Consider the following 19,127-nt stretch of genomic DNA (forward strand, 5'->3'; position numbering starts at 1 on the left):
TAACACAAGCAGACGACACTTGCTGTGTGCCGGAAGTGCTTAAGTGTACTGAAATATTGTTCTTGTGCATTCATTTTATGTTACTTTCTTTTCATAAAAAACAAATTAACTAACATTCCAACTATTACGAAGATCATTTGTTTACCATAAAGTTGGAAAAATTATCGATCACGCGCCCTGGTCAGCCAATCGGATAGCTCACCCCAATGACGTCGTATGGGTGATTTCGGTCATATGGGTAGGGGCGGCTTAAAATTCCGCCGAGCAGTGCGCTGCGATCGGCAGCGATGTGCATTTTTAAAACCTTATGATAAATTACACACTTTACGTGGGGCACCTAGATGTGTCAATTAATGATCGGAAGGACCTACTCTAACGACTCAGTACGTTTGTAGAAAATCGTCAAAAGCGTTTCAGGGTCCCTTTAACAAACCAAGGTCAAAACAGTCAAAACACGTTCTTTCAACGTTTACGATGCCGTCGCTTTCTCATCAGGGCTTCGTCACCACACCATGACACAAACATCGGCCCAGCCGCTGGCCCAGCGCACTATCGCCACTTCGAGCTACAGAAAAAAGGCAGAGAGCTTTGTGTCGCACTGTCCCACTGCGGGATTTAGCTGTTGCGCTTGTAGCGAAACCAAAACTGCCAAAAAATACCTGTAGACTAGTTCGCCAGACAACAGAATACCAATCCATAGCCTGTACTTCCTATCATTCCCATCATAGTTGTATGATCGCAGTGCCAGATTTCCCTCTGGTTATAGTAATGTGACACGCTATGGCAAGTGACATCTTCCAGTCTCTGAGGCCATGCCCGAACTTCCTTGGCCGACAAAACACTGAGGGACGGCGCTTTTTGTTGTTTATTTCTTTTTTTTCAGTCAGCACTATTGTCATAATGTCTATATTTTGGTCAGCACTATCGTCATGCAGATCCATTTTTATTAATTTATTTATAGTATTGGTTGCTATTTGCACATGGTGTGTTCACAGAGCAGAGTGTTTTGGAGACGACGTCGCATCTTTATGTGTATGTGCAGCTTTGCATTTGTGTGATCAGCACCACCTCATGTGCCTTCGTGAGATCTAAGTGGTGCGAAGAAATGGGGCTCGTTTCTTCAATCCCCATGGCAATCTTCGGCAACGGAGATGGCACATCGCCAACACCCCGGGGTGATGCTCTTGTCAGACTGTATACGGAGACGGCGGTACTCTTCCACAAATCCAAGCAAATCTGATCGCTTCCAAGCATAGTATGAGGCAGGGCATTATTAGAGATTCTGTTAAGCTGTTCTAAACCTCATAAACTTTATGTTTTGGCTGAACGAGTTTTTCGGATTGTTCAATTTTTCGGACTATTTTTTTGGTCCCCACTAGGTTTGGATAATCGGCCGGCAACTGTATGGACCACATCCTTCTTTTCAAAAACATGCGCCTTCTCAGCCACAATTAGCAGCACAGTCTGTGTAAGGTATCGACGTGGTACATAGAACTGTGTTGGTCTCCTCTTTAGTTGTGTCCACAATTGATATTCTTTTGGTGGGAAGCTTCTCGACTGAACTGTTGTCATCATCACGAAATTTGTTTTTCGGTGCTTCAGGACTGCGGCTTATACAGTCACGCTTTGTGCCTGCATCTTCTTTTATAGACAGCTTGTTTCATTGCACTGTGCCCATAGGTTTCCTGCGCTTTGTGCTTGCATCGTTGCTGCTGTGCTGGCCGAAAAGTGTGTGGGTATTATTGACCACAACATTCTGTTCACATCTTGTGGGCAAATGTTAGTGCGTTTTTTTTTTTTTCCCACGCAACCTTGTGTGTGAGGTCAGCTTTGAAAAGTGCAGCATTGGCACACATAAAGGTGTGCCAGTTGATGTGATTTTTTCCACACTTGGACTGTTAGAAAGAAGCCTGTTGACTAAACACCAGCAAAATTCATATCTTAGCATTCTGCAACTGTTGGGCTGTGCATATGTGTTCGTGCAACATATGTGCACCATTTATGGCATTGCCCACAGGCTCTCTGCTTTATATGTACTGTGCATGTTTGTGCAGTGAGCTTTCTCATAACTTTTGCACCAGCTGAAACGTACTTGGTGCTATCGACTGAAGCATTCCGTTTATGTCTTGCATGAAATTGCCTGTAGCTTTTCCATCGTGCAACCCTAAGCGCAGCATGATATCTTAGCCTGCATCCGACAACGGCTTGATTTTGTAAAAGCATGCTTGCTGTAATCCAAGTTTCAGCCGCTCCAGCTACAACGTGATGAATGTGATGGCATGCGAAGCTAAAATAAAGGCTTCCCAAAATCCTTGCACATGGCTGCAGGCATGCCTGTTTTTCAAAGCTGATACAAATTTATTTACTTTTTATTCATACGTCTCAAGGAAGCCCTTTGGCTATGGCTTTGTGTTGCTGAGCACAAGGGCGCACGTTCAATACCTGCCACAATAGCCTCCAATGGGGACAGAATGCAGAAATGCTTGTGTACTCTGCTTTTAGTACAGGTTAAAGAACCCCATGTGGTCAGAATTAATCCATAGCCCTCCACTACGGTGCCCTTCATAACCCACTATGGAATTTCGGGACGTTAGATCTGCAATCTAATTTTAAATACACTTTTTTACTTGTGTATTTGCTGCAGTCAAGAAATTCGAACCAAAATTTATGTAAAAAAGAAATTCCATCCCTACTCAAGAGTTGCAGTATCTATTTCGGATAATCATATTGCTGCTTATTAATATGCTTTCAAATCTCAAGTAGAAATTTTCAAAACTTGTTCATCTCAGTGAAACTCTCCATGCCTAGGACAATCTGTATATCCGATTAGTGATGGAACAGCCGTGCCAATTGTGGCAAATTGCTCCAAGAGCGGGCCTTTGCGCCATCTTATTCGAAAAGAGCATTTTAGTGGAAATGTGTGCCGAACCTTTGCTAAGGGACGCGTTAGATCAGAAGTCTTGATCCATTGATGCTGCCTCTCTAGTAAAACTGAAACCAAAACCCTGAATCATGCCACCGTTGTCACTAGCGAAGTCAATGGAGGGTTTATAGCTACGGACTCTTTGGTGTACGGTCTTCTTTGCCATTTGTGCTGTAGTTTGGTACTCCTTGAAGCAGCATGGCACAGAGCTCGCTCAAGGAGGATGTATGATGAAAAATAAGACTCGGATTAGGTTTGATTGCATATTGATTGCTGTTGATGGTCGACTGTGGGCACACAATTTGTTTATTACTTGCTCTAGACCTTCCCTGTAATGCTCCAGCTGTTCATGCCACGAGACTTCCTTTGGAAATGCATAACCAAGCTGCCCAGATGTTATTAAGTGTACTAGTGTTGCAACATGTAATGGAATAATTCTTTCAACTGGACTGTAAGCAATGACTATTTAAGACATCTGAGCACAGAAAATATTTTTATGTGTATGTGTGTGTGTTGATGATTCTATGTCGCCATCAGGATCCCCTCTTTGTTGAATGCTGAAGTGCTACAGCTTCAGTGGTCTTGCATTCTTCAGATGCCGCTTTGTGTGAATTATGCCACTGTGTGTGTGTGCATCCAATGTGTGGAGCATGTTATGTGCAAGAAACAGTCCATAAGCTGCAAATATGTCCCATGCTGTGGATTAGCATGTTCCTCTTTACTACATCCCTCGCGGCAAGAACACATGTTGACAGCTGGCAAACTTATGCATAATGCAGCAAGTACTCGTACACTGCAAGCAGGCATGTCCAGTTACGGTGTTGTATTAAAGGGACACTAAAGAGAAGAGTCAATTTAGTTAAGTATTCTTTAAAAACTCTATTTGCCTGAATTTTGCAATGGTAGATTGATTATTAGCAGAGAACAGAAAGTTCAGTGTTCCATTTTTGAATTTTGTGCCACAGCCCCACTACTTGCACGGCAGTGTGACATCAGATTTCAAAGTTTTTTTTTTTTTATATTTGGGCAGGTGTAGATCCATAAATGCCTTTGAACTTTGCTCAGTTTAATCTTTGGCTTCTTTAGAATACTAAATAGTTTATCTTTGCCAATAAGGAATTAGTCAAATCTCTATATAACAAACCTCGATTTAATGAAGTTCGCGATGTAACAAACTACAGGTGTCCGAAAAAGCAGGTTAAGAGAAAAAAAAGAAATACTTTATTTCCACGCACTGATTCGGGCTCGGCTGTAGGCTTGAAGAAATCGTGAATGCGCTGTTGCACGCTGTTCCATTTACGCGCAGTCAGATAAGCCTGAATCTCGGAGAGGGTTGTACGGTCACTATAGGCGGCTGAAAGCACAGTCACTGCTTGTACACGCTCCTCATGCTACGGCAGCGTAGCACATGGTGCGTCATCTTCCGACTCGGAGTCATCGTCCGGCGGTGCAGCAGAAACCTGACGAATGATCTTGCCGACGTCGAGTTCTGCAATGTCAGTACAGCAGTATCAGCACCTGTGAAACTGTCAAATTAGACGGTGTCCGGAATCGCAATGTAACCACTGCGCAGGTTTCGGCAGAACATTTTCGGCATCAGTAGGGAGCACATCGGAAGGCGACAAATCCTAGGCTTCCCGGCACCCGCTTGCCGGCAGTCTGTGCGGGCACTGTCGGCGCCATTAGACACTTGACGCGATGTTTCTGTATGCTGCGTTGCATCACTGCAACCTCGACACAGCACACAAAGCAAACACCACCACGCCGTCATGCCGACACCAGTCGCACAAACGAAAAACGTGACCTACTCGGAGCGTCGTGCACGAAGAAACAAACAAATCAGCTGCTGGATTGTCTTGACATGGCCTACTAAGCTGAGACCGGAACTGCTGTAGCTACGAACCAGGCAGAAACGATGATGATGAGCGGGGATTTGCAGTAGCGCCACTTCGTGGGGCAGCAAGGAGGCTCGGTTCAAAACAAAAATGGCATTCAATAAGTCAAACCATGCACCGGTCAGAGTCAGTGCATAGTGGTCTCGATCGAGTTGGCTCAAGGAGTGTCCGAAAAATGAGACGAGAGGTTGCAAGGTGTCCGAACTTTCTGCAGTCGTTATACGTTGTGGTCTATGGGGAGAATGGCGGTACCGCGAAGCAGACCAAATAATCGAGCATGTCCGAATTTTTGGAGTCCGAAAAATCAGTCGGCGACTGTATTATAATTTCCCGATCTTAGTTACATTGAAAACCATGCATTTATTTTCTGCAGTTTAACGAAGTAACTTCATGACAGTTCCGATTTAATGAAATTTTCGGCTATTTCAATAATTTACTGGTAGCCTGTATGGCTAGTAAATCTACCAAAAAACAATGTCTGCCGAGGCAGAAGTTACCATTTCAAGCGTCCTTCTGCATGAAAAGTTTCAGTGGTAAAACTGCTGTCAAAGCACGCACATCGGGACGTGATAGGCAGCAATCACCCCTACGCCACTTGTCGCGTTGCTAAACAGCTAGGAGAAACATGAGACCTGACGATTCCTCCTGCACAAGGAGGATGGGGAGGGAGTGAACACGTGGTAACTTGATCAAGTGCGCCCTGGGGGTGGGGTGGAGGGGGGCAGGAACATGCACCTATCTGCCTTCTCCTCTGCACGCACGTCCATAGGCAGGCCATGCGCTGTATCGATCTTGGAGTTAATCTCACTGTGGCAAGCTGAAATGGATGGTACCTTCACGCGCATTTCGTTATTCCCGCTCGTCTAGTGTTGGCGGTTTTGTAATCTCAAGTTTGTGAGACACGGTACGAAGCGCTCGCTCGTGTGGTGACTTAAGAGTATCTGTTAATGTTTGCCTGAGCGTGAGTTACACAAACCTTACTTCGTGTAGTCTCTGTGCTATCGCCATCAATGCTCCACCTTCCTGGAAAGAGTGACTTTTTTTTTGGGGGGGCTCAGGACCAATATTCATATCTTCTTACACTTTTGTTTTCAATTTGTGGGCGCTGGCTGCAGGTGCTAAATACGGTAAGCTGTAGTGTTCAAAATTTAAGGCGCCACCGATGTAATACACGCAAATCTTGGACGTCGGGAGCCACATTGATGCATTGCTCTCGGTGTGATCTGCACCGCACATGCCGGCGCTTATAACCGCGCTATTATGGCCTGACCTTCTTGGGAGTAGTTTATCAATGCTGAGAAGATATTATCTACCTGGAAGGGTCTCTGAATTTATGCAGTTGTTTTTAATGCTGAAACGTTAAAACCTCGAATTAACTAAATTTGCAATTTAATGAAATTTTTCGCTGCAAGTGCAACTTCGTTATATCGAGGTTCGACTTACCTAGGCCCGATCAGATGTCATCAAAATCCATGTCAAGGCGAGCAAGTGCAGCAACTTCAAGGTGGTGTCACTATGTGACTTTAGTTTTTGCATTCTTTCTCCCTAACCAAGCCTCCACTCACTGTAACAGTGGATTTTTTGGCATTACTAGTAGTACAGCCAAAATAATTTCTCCTACATGTGACAGCAAAAAATCACAGCAAAGCCAAGATGTTTCGTGCCTGTTTGTACCTTTAAAGACTTTATTCTTGTGTCTACTGCCGCGCATAGCACAGCGTTAGCAGCATGCCTTCATGACTGCATAGTCGCCATCCATGATCACGTCCATAGCGGCTACGGTTTCATTCGCAGCGGTTGCATCAGTAGTTTCGCATTGACTTGGTGCATGCGTAGGCCGCATGCCTTCATGACTGTGTTGTTGCCATCTATGATCGTGTCGATAGCGACTGCAGTTTTGTCCACAGTTGCAGCAAACAGTACTTTTGTTTTGACTCTGAGCTTGCATCGGCCATGTACCTTCAAAACCACAAGGTCTCTGACCATGATCGCATCGACAGCGGCTGCGCTTTCGTCCGCAGTGGTTGCAGCAAGCAGTAGTTTCACTTTTACTCAGTGCAGAGCTGTTGAGGATGAAGAGCACCATCTACATCGCGATGGATGGCGACCTGGCGACACTTGCATGAAAAGAATTCGGATGTTCGCATGGTAGTGAAAAGCATGTCTCAGATAAAGATGTGCGCCACGGCCACGCTGCGAAGGAAGTTACGAGGCCTTCACCACTGTGAGCTCTAATCAGTCACTAGATGATAAAAATTGCAGCTTCCACGCTGCTTTTGTGCAAAATAGAAACAGGATTTGCCGATTCATTCAATAAATAAGATAATGTTGACATAGTAAGCATTTGTTTATTGTTTTCTTGATACCTATGATAATTCAAAATTCGGTTAATTCGGACATTTAATTCGAACCTGTGAAATCCGAATAAACGAGGTTTTACTGTAGATGCTGCATGCTTATCCACGCCGTATATGCTGGTTATAGTGCTACACTATTCAGTCAGTAAAGTTGCTCACACCAGGTCTTGCATTCTTCACAAAATTATTCCTCATGATTTTGAGAATGGCAGCCCGCAAACAAATGTCATAAAACATAAAATTCACAGCACATGCCTCTTATCTTAAATCTTCTCATGCTCATAAATATTAAATGCAGAAAACAATATTTTTGCTCAAACCTGGAAGGGATGCAATTTTACTGGTGTGGCTCCTTAGGGGCAGCATAGTGGCGCTTATGCGATGTCATTACAGGCCTTACATGGCTTGTTAGCTTTTAAAGCTTCCAGAAATTTTGGTGCATGCGGGTATGTCATGTCCACATTAGTTGGATCCGTATATAGTTAGAACGCTGTCCGAGTAGTTTAGGCGCAACGCTAAACCTTGCTATCGCACTGAATGCTTCGTCGTTCAGCCGAAACTGCCAATTTTTTGTACTGGCAGGTCACACTTATGTGTTCTGTAACATTGAGAACTCGGGAATATGGGAACATTAAACAATAAAGGTCAAACTGGACATCCAGACAAGCTTAGATAAGGTTAGCATGAATGCATCTTTGACTTAATAATAGACCAATAAAAACATACCAGTACTGGGTTAAGTAAAAGAGAGAGATAAAAGAGATGAGAAGGGCAGGGAGGTTAACCGGAAGGTAGATATCCAGTTTGCTACCCTGCACTGGGGAAAGATTAAGTAACTTATTCACAATGCAGTAAAATGTGAATAAAGTTGGCTTCCATTCATTTGACCTTGACAGAGCCAAAATAAATAGTGAATTATCCGGTGAGTTGAATTGACAGACAGAGGCTGAAAAGACAGCCAAACACATTGCTGCTTTATTTAGCGGTGTTTACTCTATTCTAATGTGTCCCCATATCTAATGTGCACCCACATCTAACACACCTGATTAAGAAAAGAAAAAGAAGTAGCATGCCTTCGACTGAGTCAAGAAATACGGTGAAATTGGCAGTGTTTATTTTCATGAAATGGAAATTAGTTAACTAATGTCCGTTGTCATAAACCTCAAACAGCCTTTTAGTGCTGTTTATGGATCACATCGTTTCCTTCCTTGCCTTGTACTACGTTTGATGTTCCCCTTTCGTTGAACCATTCCACTAGTCGCAAATGGGATGGTGGCCCATCATACCTAGACTAACCACTTTGCCAGTTCGTCCTGCAATGTGTGGAACTATCCGGAATGCTGAAAACATGTGACCCGACTCTGTTGCCACTAGCTTAGCATGTAAAATAACTTATGTTTTGAACGAGCTTTTGTAACTAAAGCATGAAAGCTGCGCATTGTTTTTGCCATCTTATGTGAAAACTTGTTCATCTGCCACCTTTTGAAGACAGTGGAGATGATGCTGGCTCTCATGGTAGGCTGTTGCTAATGCTGTGAATGCAGTCTTGGTTTCATGTCCAATTATGATACAGAGGCAATTTTAGGGCTAATTTTCTCAGGGAAAAAGGGGGGGCGTTAGAATCGGGTAAATACAGTGATAATTCACTGCGAGTTCCCATTTCTGCTCTTAAATCTCCCAAAGCAGGTCAAAAATCTGCATTTTCGGCTGCAGATAATGTGACTTCTACGCATTCACTGTCTCCTGGCAGTGGCAAGACAAGTTGCAGCCCTTGGTGTCAAGATTGGGGTTACTATTGGCGTAAGGGACAAGCATGCTGACCAGTAGAGTTCAAATTATTTGGCAAGGGACAGTTTTATGATTGAAATAAGGAAAACTTTGCGCAATAGAAATGAATGGGTTCTTGCAGGGACCTTTGGTCAGGATTGAATTTACCTAAAAATCGAAGTAACCAGAGTCAAATTAACTGAGGTCAACTGCAGCAATAATTGGGAATTCTGGCGTATATACTACAAGTCTGAGCATGACAGCTAATGTGAATGGTTTTGTTCTGGCTTCCTCTCTTTAAGTGCTGGGGAATTTTTGAAAATTTCATAAAACTGGCTTTGTAGTTCGGTCATATGCGTTTGAAAAATGCCTTCCTCAAAACTGTTCTGCACCAAGGGGAGAGGCATACATACAGACACATGATTTCTTATTTAGACATTGCATAGGCCACATTTTTGCAAAATGTTTTGGTCTCTTGATTTGTACAAAAGATATTATTTCAGCTCAGAAGATATGTGATTTGGAGTGAGGTATCAGCACTTTCTACTGTCTACTCTTGCTTGGGATAGGTTTGTTCTGAAAGCTGATTCAATCTGTTAACGTTGCATTGCAAATAAGTGTACACTGGAGCACACCACGCAGGCTATAGTACTTTTCTGTTCTGGGCATTGTTCTTAGAGAGCCTCGGGAATCGGTTGGAGAACGAGAACACAGCACTGGTGCCATATGCAATGCTCTGCTATATCTGTGCGGGCAACTTGGAGAAGCTGGCGAGTTGCTGGGTACGGCTTCAAATAAAGGCTGATAGTCCACAGTCACTTCAGGTAAGTGTATGTATATGAGTCAATTTTGTCACTGATTGCAGGGCACATGATAATAGATTTGGCAAGTCCTGTCATATTTAAATATGTGGCTCTGCTTAGTGAATGTGTGTACTTTCTTGTGAATAAGATGTTGGAAGGCGTTATTATTATTATTATTATTATGTGCATGTGTTTTGAATAATTGAATATGAAATGAATTATTAACATCTTGTATCTTATTTATTTGATTCTAATGCACACTTCTTTTTTAACCGTTTCATTGTTGGCGTTTTTTTATTGGGGGGGGGGGGGTGGAGAATGATGCAACCTCCAGCATTGTTTTTTTTTTCTCGGATATGATAAAACCGACACAACAGTTTATATTTGGTTATGCAAAAGGGAGAAAATGACATGGATAACGGCAAATGGCTCCTTTGGTATGGTTCTCACATTTCTATCTGACATCAGTGACATGGTGGGACAGAAAAGTGAAAATGTACTGGCACATCAGTGACACTGAAAGGGTTAGGAAATATTTAGTGAAAAATGGCATGGATGTCAGAGTCTAGAATGAAACAAAGACTACAGTAGTGGCAGGTTATCATATTGGAATGAAAAAGTTCTATCAATCAATGTAATCCACATGTAATCCACGCAGCTGTATACTATACTGCAGTGATTTGTGCCTGCTCCGTAAATTTGTTAGGCTATAGTGTATTCTAAACACTGAAGTTAGGCTGCCATAGTCTGCAAGGCGCTTAAGAAATGCGATATCTTAAATACCATAGATGGCACCAAAGATGTTGATCTGAGCAGTTGATAGGAATGAGGAGGACTCCAACAGCAATGATGAATGCTGCTGGGTTTACTGTAGCTCAGATACAATAAATTTTCTTTTTTCAAGGGTGAACAGATGGCCATTACTCTTTCTCTTACCATGAAAAACTGGCAAGGGAACAAGCAAGGGCATTCTGTTAATAATTTCTCAATGTATGAAAATGTGGGTGCATGTCACAAAGATGTTGCGTTTCTCATATTTAACCATAAAAAAACTTGGCAGCTTGATTCACAAATCAAATACATAGTATCATCTATTTGGATTCTTAAATACTCAATATACAGTCAAATCTAGATTTATCGAAATTTGCAATGTAACAAACTATTTTTACTCCTCGGTCTTAGTTCTAGTGAAAATTGTGCATTTTTTTTTCAATTTAACGACACAATTTTGTGACACAGTTTCAATTTAACCAATTTTTCAGCCATTTCAAGCATGTACTTGGAGCCTGTATGGCTGGTAAATCTAGCAGAAAACTATAAAAATGTTAGCCGAAGAAAAAGCTACTTGCAAGCATCCTTCCACGTGAAAATTTCAAGCGGCAAAAACGCCGTCAACGTGCTTGCATCGAGACGCAGTACGCAGGAAACAGTGCTGCGCCACTTTTCACTTAACAACTTGCGGAGGCCGCGACAGCTCGGAGAAACTTGAGCTGACGATTCCATCAGCGTAAGGGGGATGGGCAAGGGATGAGCGTGGTAACATGACCGAGCACATGCTAAAGGGGGGAGGAGGGCAGTAGACGTGCACCTGTCCTCCCTTTCTCCCTAGGGCACGTCTTCTCCTCTACCCTTGCTATAACTGCGCATGGCATGGCCTGCACATGGGCCACGCGCCATATCTAGGAGGTAAGGGGAGATGCTACTCGAAAAAGCTTTTTCTTTATTATTGTACTAGAGATTTAAAAATGCTGTCATTCATAGAGTTTTTTTTAATGTAGATCTCAAATCTTCATTAGTTTTTGTGTTGCGGCTATATTTTATTAGTAATGTCCTAAACAACTGCAAAATATAGTGATCTTTGGAGGCACTTCCTTGTGTATTAAATTGTTACGAAAAGCAACGTGCTGTAGCTATTTAGCTCTTTGCAGACTGCAAAGTGCCGATATCTATTTAAACTGCATGTAAATTAGTGGAACTACAGTTAAACCTCGATATAACGAACTTCAGTAGAAAAAGCTTTTCTATATAACGAAGTATTTAACTTTTCATAACCTCTGGTCCATAGAACATCATGTATTTAGAACCTCAATATAACGAAATATGTTTGTATGCAATTTCAATATAACGAATTTTCACTGCCGCCGCAAAGGAATGCCAAGACAGTAAATGGCAACTTCTGCGGGCGCAGATGGTCAGATGATTGAATTACAAGCGGCTGTTTGCATACGCACCTCTCAAATCATGGACTGCATGACAAGAGGGACCGCCAAAGTGAAGCGGCATCATGCTCAGTACACACTCCAAGTGTGATAAGATCCTATTGCACCCCGTGCACTGTGTGCTTTAGGTGCAAGTGAAATTGTGTGAGGGTGAGACAAGAAAGATGGTAACTTCATGAGTGCTGCCTTCCCATGCGAGCAAAGAGAAAGAAGGGGAGAGGAGTGAGCTCGCAGTAAAGCGATCAAGCACGCGCGAGAGGGCGAAGTGGGGGCTAAGCTGGTCCACGTCTCCGCTGTGGCTGCACATGACTGTAAGCGCGGCTAAGCGCATACGCAGCTGCGCACCCTGCTTTATAGGTAACCTGCTGCATGTATAAAGAGGGAGTGTGCTGAGACGGTGTGGCATCATGTAAGCTGCCTTCCCACCCACGCGTTTAGTATAGGAGGTTGCGTAGTCTCGAGTTTCTATATGCAGAGGAAGCATTCGCTCCCCACTGCCAGCACTTTTCATAGTAGCATCGTCCCAGTCCAAGCGACGCTCTCAGCCGCCGGGGTGGAGTGCACGTGAAAGCGTGGCTGGCTTTGCTTAATTCGTACCGCCGATGTGAAGGTATCGTTGGTCAAAATGAATTGTTTTCTCATTCAGATTTGCTTTTCTCGATTGCCGGATAATTTGGATAGTTCTGTGGCGCCTTTCCGTGTAAGAAAAATCTATCAGCGACTGTACTTATTTGCATAAAAGGTCAAATTTCATTACAACGAAATTTCAGTATAACAAAGCAAACTGCGATTTTATCGACTTCTTTATAGCATGGTTTAATTGTATGCAAAAAAGAAAGATTAGTCCACTTCAACTAATGTTTTTCACAGTCCCGTGAAATATAACCTTCTACTTTTGCAACTGCTGCCAAGAGATATTGTAATTTCAAGTAGATATCAGCATTCTATATATCTTGAAGAGTATGTATGCCAAATTACGTTAGTATAGGACATTTTAACTGCACAAGGTTATTCTCATGGAATTGTGAAAAAAAAATATGTTGAAGTGTACTAATCCTGTTTGCATATTTCCACTAATTACACATGCAGTTCGGATAGATATCAGCACTTTGCAGTCTGTAAAGAGCTAAATAAGCTACAGCATGATGATTTTCATGAAAATTTAATACTTAAGGAAGTGCCTCCAAAGATGGCTGTATTTTGCAGTTGTGTGGGACATAACTAAAGAAATATGGCAGCTACACAAAAAATAATGACATATTTGACAACTGTATGAGTGGCAGTATCTTCAGATCTCTAGAGCAAATGACAAAAACTTCTTTTTTGAATAGCATCTCCCTGTAATCTTCGGCAAGTGCAGGCCGAGCCGTTGGTGCCGTGCATTTTATTCTCACGTGTCTAGTTGGCATTCGCATAATTTCATGTTTCATAGGCACAGTGTGAAGCACTCGCTCGCATTGCAACAGCGAGTGTTCTTGGTCATCGAGTGACCTTTGCCTGAATATCGATAAAACTATGAAGCTTACTTCGTGTAGTTCTCTCTTTGTTATTGCCATCAATGCTCTGCCTTTCTGCCAAAACTGCGACATTTTTTTTTCTTAGAATGAATATCCATATTTTTTCGCACTTTTGTTTTTAATTTGAGGGAACCATCTGAGGATGGTTACGGGTATTTAAGTGTGGTTAGCTGTGGCATCCAAAATGTAAGGCACCGTGCGACGCAAAACACTAATCTCGGGTGTCATGAGCCACTCTGATGCATTGCTCTTGGTGTGATCTGCACTGCGTGTGCTGGCACTCATAACCACGCTTTTGTGGCTCAACCTTCTTGAGATTTGTTTATAAGTGATTACTGACAAGCTGCTATCCGCCAGGAATGTTTTTGGAACTTGAGAAATTATTTTTACTGCTGAAACTTTAAAACCTCGAATTAATGAAATTCGCAATTTAACGAAGTCTTTCGCTGCAAATACAACTTCGTTATATCGAGGCTCGACTGTATTTAGCAAGAGACTCAGTGTCAATGCCAGGCTGTATGCAGCCTTTCCACAGCACACAGTAAATTCCTACTGGCGTAAGGTCTGCCTGGGTCGGCCTGACCAGTTGAAACAAGTGCAATGCACAACAAGGAAGAAGAGAAACGGCATCAACAGCAGTACTGATAAAATGAGTGAAGGAGTTCTTTCTTTGCTGCAAAGTTGAAAGATGAGGGTTCTATAGGAAGTTTGGATCAAGCAATCGCAGGAAGACAACTTGTAGATGGATCATATGAAATCCTCATATGTGGGCTTGCAAATGTATTGAGATAGAAAATCATGCAAACCACAGGTGACATGCAAAACTGCTGCCATTGTTTTTGTATTTCTGACAACTAGAATCAGGTAGAAAGCAACTGAATGAGACAAGTAAACTCCTGAAGTTGTGCAGTAGCTGATTTCCTTACACAGAATTTTAGGCATCTGTGCTTATCCTGAAATTATAATTATGAATTTTGGTTTTACATTAGATTATTGACATTCGTTTCTTAAAAATTCAATTTAAGAGGTACTGGCCATTATTTGCACGCTATTGATATCCTATTGATTTTTTTATTTTGTTGTACTTACCTGGTCATTAAAGCTGCATGTGGTTCCTAGCTCGATGTTATGCTATGAAAGGTGTCTCCTCTTATAAATTTAGAATTTCATTGTCTTTGCGACTGCCCCCTTCTTTTATTTCAAAGAACATCAACTTTGATTTCTTTATCACAGCTTTCCCTTGTTTTACCCATGGCATAAGCCAGAGCTTGTTCTGAAAAGAAAATCTTTCCTCAGTTCTTCTTGTTTTCTTTGGAAGAGTTTTCTGTTCTTTTGTTGAAGATGCAGTAAAGTTAAGGGAGTAACTTGCACATTCGTAGTGGCAATGATGTAAGCTGTGATGTGTGACTCAGTGGTTGGCAGCATAGACAGGGACTCGTGGTCATTGCTGTCTGTGCCTTGCACCAACCAGCTGTCCCATGAGCACGTAATCTTCTCACTGAGCCCTACACTGTGCATATACATTTGCATCTCGTTTTTACCAAAGTTGCATCTGACACTAAAATACCTGGGTTACATCCGATATTTGTCATTATGTATTTGTTAATGTTGATATCTGTGAGAAGAATTTTAGATTTACTTCTTTATATTCATTAATTCATTATATCTGTGTTTGTTATATTGAGTTTCGAGCTCCTCCACTCTCTGCACAGGTGCGTGCATGTGATGCATGTATATCTTATCAATTGTGACACCATACCGAAAAGGTCATAGATGTTCAGGCATCAAACAAGGCAGAACAATAAAAAAAAAGTTGCAGTTTTGCCCGAAACGCAAAGCACTGATTGCGATATCAAATTAGTAGATAGCTATACGAAGTAAACACCGCAGTTTTATCGGCCGTATAACTTTGTAAACATTTGCTTCATCATCATCATCAGCCTATTCATGTCCACTGCAGGACGAAAGCCTCTCCCTGCGATCTCCAATTGCCCCTGTACTGCACCAACCGATTCCAACTTGCACCCACAAATTTCCTAATTTCGTCGCACCATCTAGTCTTCTGCCATCCTCTACTGCGCTTCCCTTCTCTTGGTACCCATTCTGTCACCCTAATGGTCCAATGGTTATCTAGTCTGTGCATTACATGACCTGCCCAGCGCCATTTTTTTCTCTTAATGTCTATTAGAATATCGTCTATACACGTTTGCTCCCTGATCCAAACCGCTCTCTTTCTGTCTCTTAACGTTATGCCTAGCATTCTTCGTTCCATCGCTCTTTGCGCGGTCCTTAACTTGTTCTCAAGCTTCTTTGTCAGCCTCCAAGTCTCTGCGCCGTATGTCAGCACCGGTAAAAGGCACTGATCGTATACTTACCTTTTCAGTGGTAATGGTAAGCACCCAGTCAGGAGCTCATGATGTCTGCCGTATGCGATCCAACCCATTTTTATTCTCCTGTGAATTTCCTTCTCATGGTCAGGGTTCCCTGTGATTAGTTGACCTAGGTAAACGTACCCCTCCAGACTCTAGAGACTGACTTGTGATCTTGAATTCTTGTTCCTTTGCCAGGTTATTTATCATTATCTTTGTCTTCTGCATATTAATCTTCAGTCCCACTCTTACTCTCCCTGTTAAGGTCCTCAATCATTTGTTGTAACTCGTCTGCATTGTTGCTGAATAGAACAATGTCATCAGCAAACCGAAGGTTGTTGAGGTATTCGTCGTTGATCTTTACTCCTAAGCCTTCCCAGTTTAATAGCTTGAATACTTCTTCCAAGCACGCAGTGAATAGCATTGGAGAGATTGTGTCTCCTTGTCTGACCCCTTTCTTTATACGTAGCTACCTACTTTTCTTGTGTAGAATTAAGGTGGCTGTGGAATCTCTGTAGATATTTTCCAGGGTATTTACGTAAGCGGTCTGTACTCCTTGATTACGCAATGCCTCTGTGACTGCTCGTATCTCTACTGAATTAAATGCTTTTTCGTGATCTATGAAAGCCATATAGAGAGGCTTATTGTGTACTCTGCGGATTTCTCGATAACCTTTAATGACATGGATGTGATCCATTGTAGAGTAACCTTTTCTGAAGCCAGCCTGCTCCCTTGGTTGACTAAAGTCCAGTGTTGCCCTTATTCTATTGGAGATTGTTTTGGTAAATATTTTATATAATACTAGGAGTAAGCTAATGGGCCTATAATTTTTCAATTCTTTAAAGTCTCCCTTTTTGTGGATTAGTATAATGTTTGCATTCTTCGAGTTTTCTGGGACCCTTGCAGTCGCTAGACACTTTGTATAAAGAGCCGCCAGTTTTTCAAGCAATATGTCTCCTCCATCCTTGATTAAATCGACTGTTATTCAGTCTTCTCCTGCCGCTCTTCCTCGTTTAATGTCTTGCAAGGCCCTTCTGACCTCATCGCTAGTTATAGGAGGAGCTTCTGTATCCTGTTCATTACTGTTTCTAATTGAGGTATGCTGACTCCTCTGGGTACCGTACAGGTCAGTATAGAATTCTTCCGCTGCTTTTACTATATCTTCGAGATTGCTGATGATATTACCCTGCTTATCTTTTAGTGCATACATCTTGGTTTTTCCTATGCCAAGTTTCTTTCTCACTGATTTCAGGCGGTGTCCATTTTTTTACAATTTCTTCAGTCTTTCTCACATTATAATTTCTAATATCACTTATTTTCGCTTGGTTGATCAGTTTTGACATTTCCGCGAATTCTATCTTATCTCTTGAGTTGGACACTTTCATTCTTTGTCGTTTATTTATTAGGTCCTTTGTTACTTGGCAGAGCTTGCCTACTGGTTGCTTTGGTGTCTTGCCTCCCACTTCAATTGCTGCCTCTGAAGCCAGCCTCGTTACAGTTTCATTCATTACCTCTATGTCATCATCTTCATCTCTTTGTTCTAAGGCTGCATATTTGTTTGCAAGTACCAGCCTAAATTTGTCTGCTTTTACCCTTACTGCCTTTAAGTTGACCTGTTTTTTCTCACAAACATTTGCTTACCAACTAATTAACAATGATATAGTACCGTATTTACTCGCATAATGATCGCACTCGCGTAATGATCGCACCCCTGAATTTTGTCGTCAAAATTCGATTTTTTTAATTTCCCGTGTAATGATCGCACCCCGAACTTGCCGCAGCGATATGTCGTGTGCCAAGTCTAGCTAATAATGATCGCGCTTACCATCTGTCGAATGCTACGCGAACGACTCGTCTGCGCGCACCAAACATTAAGTAGATGCCTCATTTCATTACTTTCATCACTTTCCGCACCTCCATGACAAAAAGAGGTACAACCAAACTTTCCTTTATTATGGGTAGACTTTATAATGGTTGTGGTCAACAAAAACAAAAAAGGCGCCTTTCGATTCTTTTCATCTGCACTCGTGAGCACGCAACAAATCGCACGCGGCAATGATAGTAGCCACCTTTACACTGATACGTTAAAATAATAATAAGAATAATAATAAGAATACTTTTATTGCCAATAATCAAATCAGTACATTCATACAGGCCTGCCAAAGCCTTTGAAGGCTTGAGCGGCAGTGCCTGGCAGGCAGCAAAACCATACACGGTACATTGATATATCAGTTATAAGCAGCGAACTCAAGTATAGAACACCAAAAAATGTTATTAGAATTTATACAGTGTCTATGAAAAGAAATTTCATTGAGCATAATGAAACACAGAAGTACAGCAATGCGTGTGAACAAAAATTACCGTGAGATGATGCATAACCATATACCAGACTGACCGTCATGGTGCAAAGGAATGGCACAACCACATGCACAAAACACAAGCAGTAACGGTAAATAAATGGAACAAGTACGCCTTTACGAACAGACACGCCTTAGCAGTCTCTTTAACTTATATTTCGTTTTGGCACAAAATGTGCTGTGCGGTAATTTATTGAAATAGGTGGGCACATAATGGGCCCGAGCTCTAGTGCCGTACCTTGTGGAACAATGTGGCCTCCAAAAGGGGTCCCTGGGCCTTAAGCATCGGGAAGCTGTGTATGGAACTAGGAATTGACTGCACCAGAAGTGTTTCAAAACAACCGTTTGCATTAAAAGATCATTGAAATTCGGCATCGAAAGTACTTTGAAACGGTCTGTGTCAGCATTCAGGTTCAGATCATAAGATATGTTTTTAAGAGGGAGTGCAGTATCGCATTTATTCTGTTGTGCCAGCGGACAGCACAGTGCCCGTAAATTGTTATTCCATACCGGAGTAGACTGTAGCCTAACTCATGTGTTATAGTTTTCCTTACTGATAAGGGCATGTAGTATCTTATATTGTACAGTAGACAGGATACGGCGCAAAGCTTTTTACAAACGTAAGCAAGGTGACTGTTCCAAGAAAGGTCGCTATCAAGATATAAACCAAGATATTTTACAACAGGTGAGTACTTTAAAGGTCTACAAGAACAAGCTGAACAATCTGAAGAATGCAAAACAAGAGGATAGTCAAGGGCTACCCTCCTTAAAGGATTATGGAAGCAGATTAATTGCGTCTTAGATACATTTATAGTAATTAGGTTGTTTTGAAACCAATCCATAGTTTTTGTGGCAGCAGACTGTAAAGAAGCAATCGCATCATAGTAGCTGTGGGCGGTAGTTACGATCATCGTATCATC

At 42.1% G+C, this 19,127-nt stretch overlaps 1 protein-coding gene across 5 annotated transcripts in view; it reads left to right on the plus strand.

The window, feature by feature from the left end:
• Sec31 (secretory 31) overlaps positions 1-19,127 on the plus strand; it is a 238,353-nt gene that overhangs the window by 112,460 nt on the left and 106,766 nt on the right. For all 5 annotated transcript variants that reach the window (XM_050195734.3, XM_050195737.3, XM_050195738.3 and 2 more), the window contains one exon: positions 9,621-9,766. In XM_050195734.3, coding sequence (XP_050051691.1) covers positions 9,621-9,766 — 146 coding nt within the window. The remainder of the gene's footprint in view (positions 1-9,620; positions 9,767-19,127) is intronic.

The sequence above is a fragment of the Dermacentor andersoni genome, chromosome 1 (genome assembly GCF_023375885.2).
Source record: "Dermacentor andersoni chromosome 1, qqDerAnde1_hic_scaffold, whole genome shotgun sequence".
NCBI lineage: Eukaryota > Metazoa > Arthropoda > Arachnida > Ixodida > Ixodidae > Dermacentor > Dermacentor andersoni.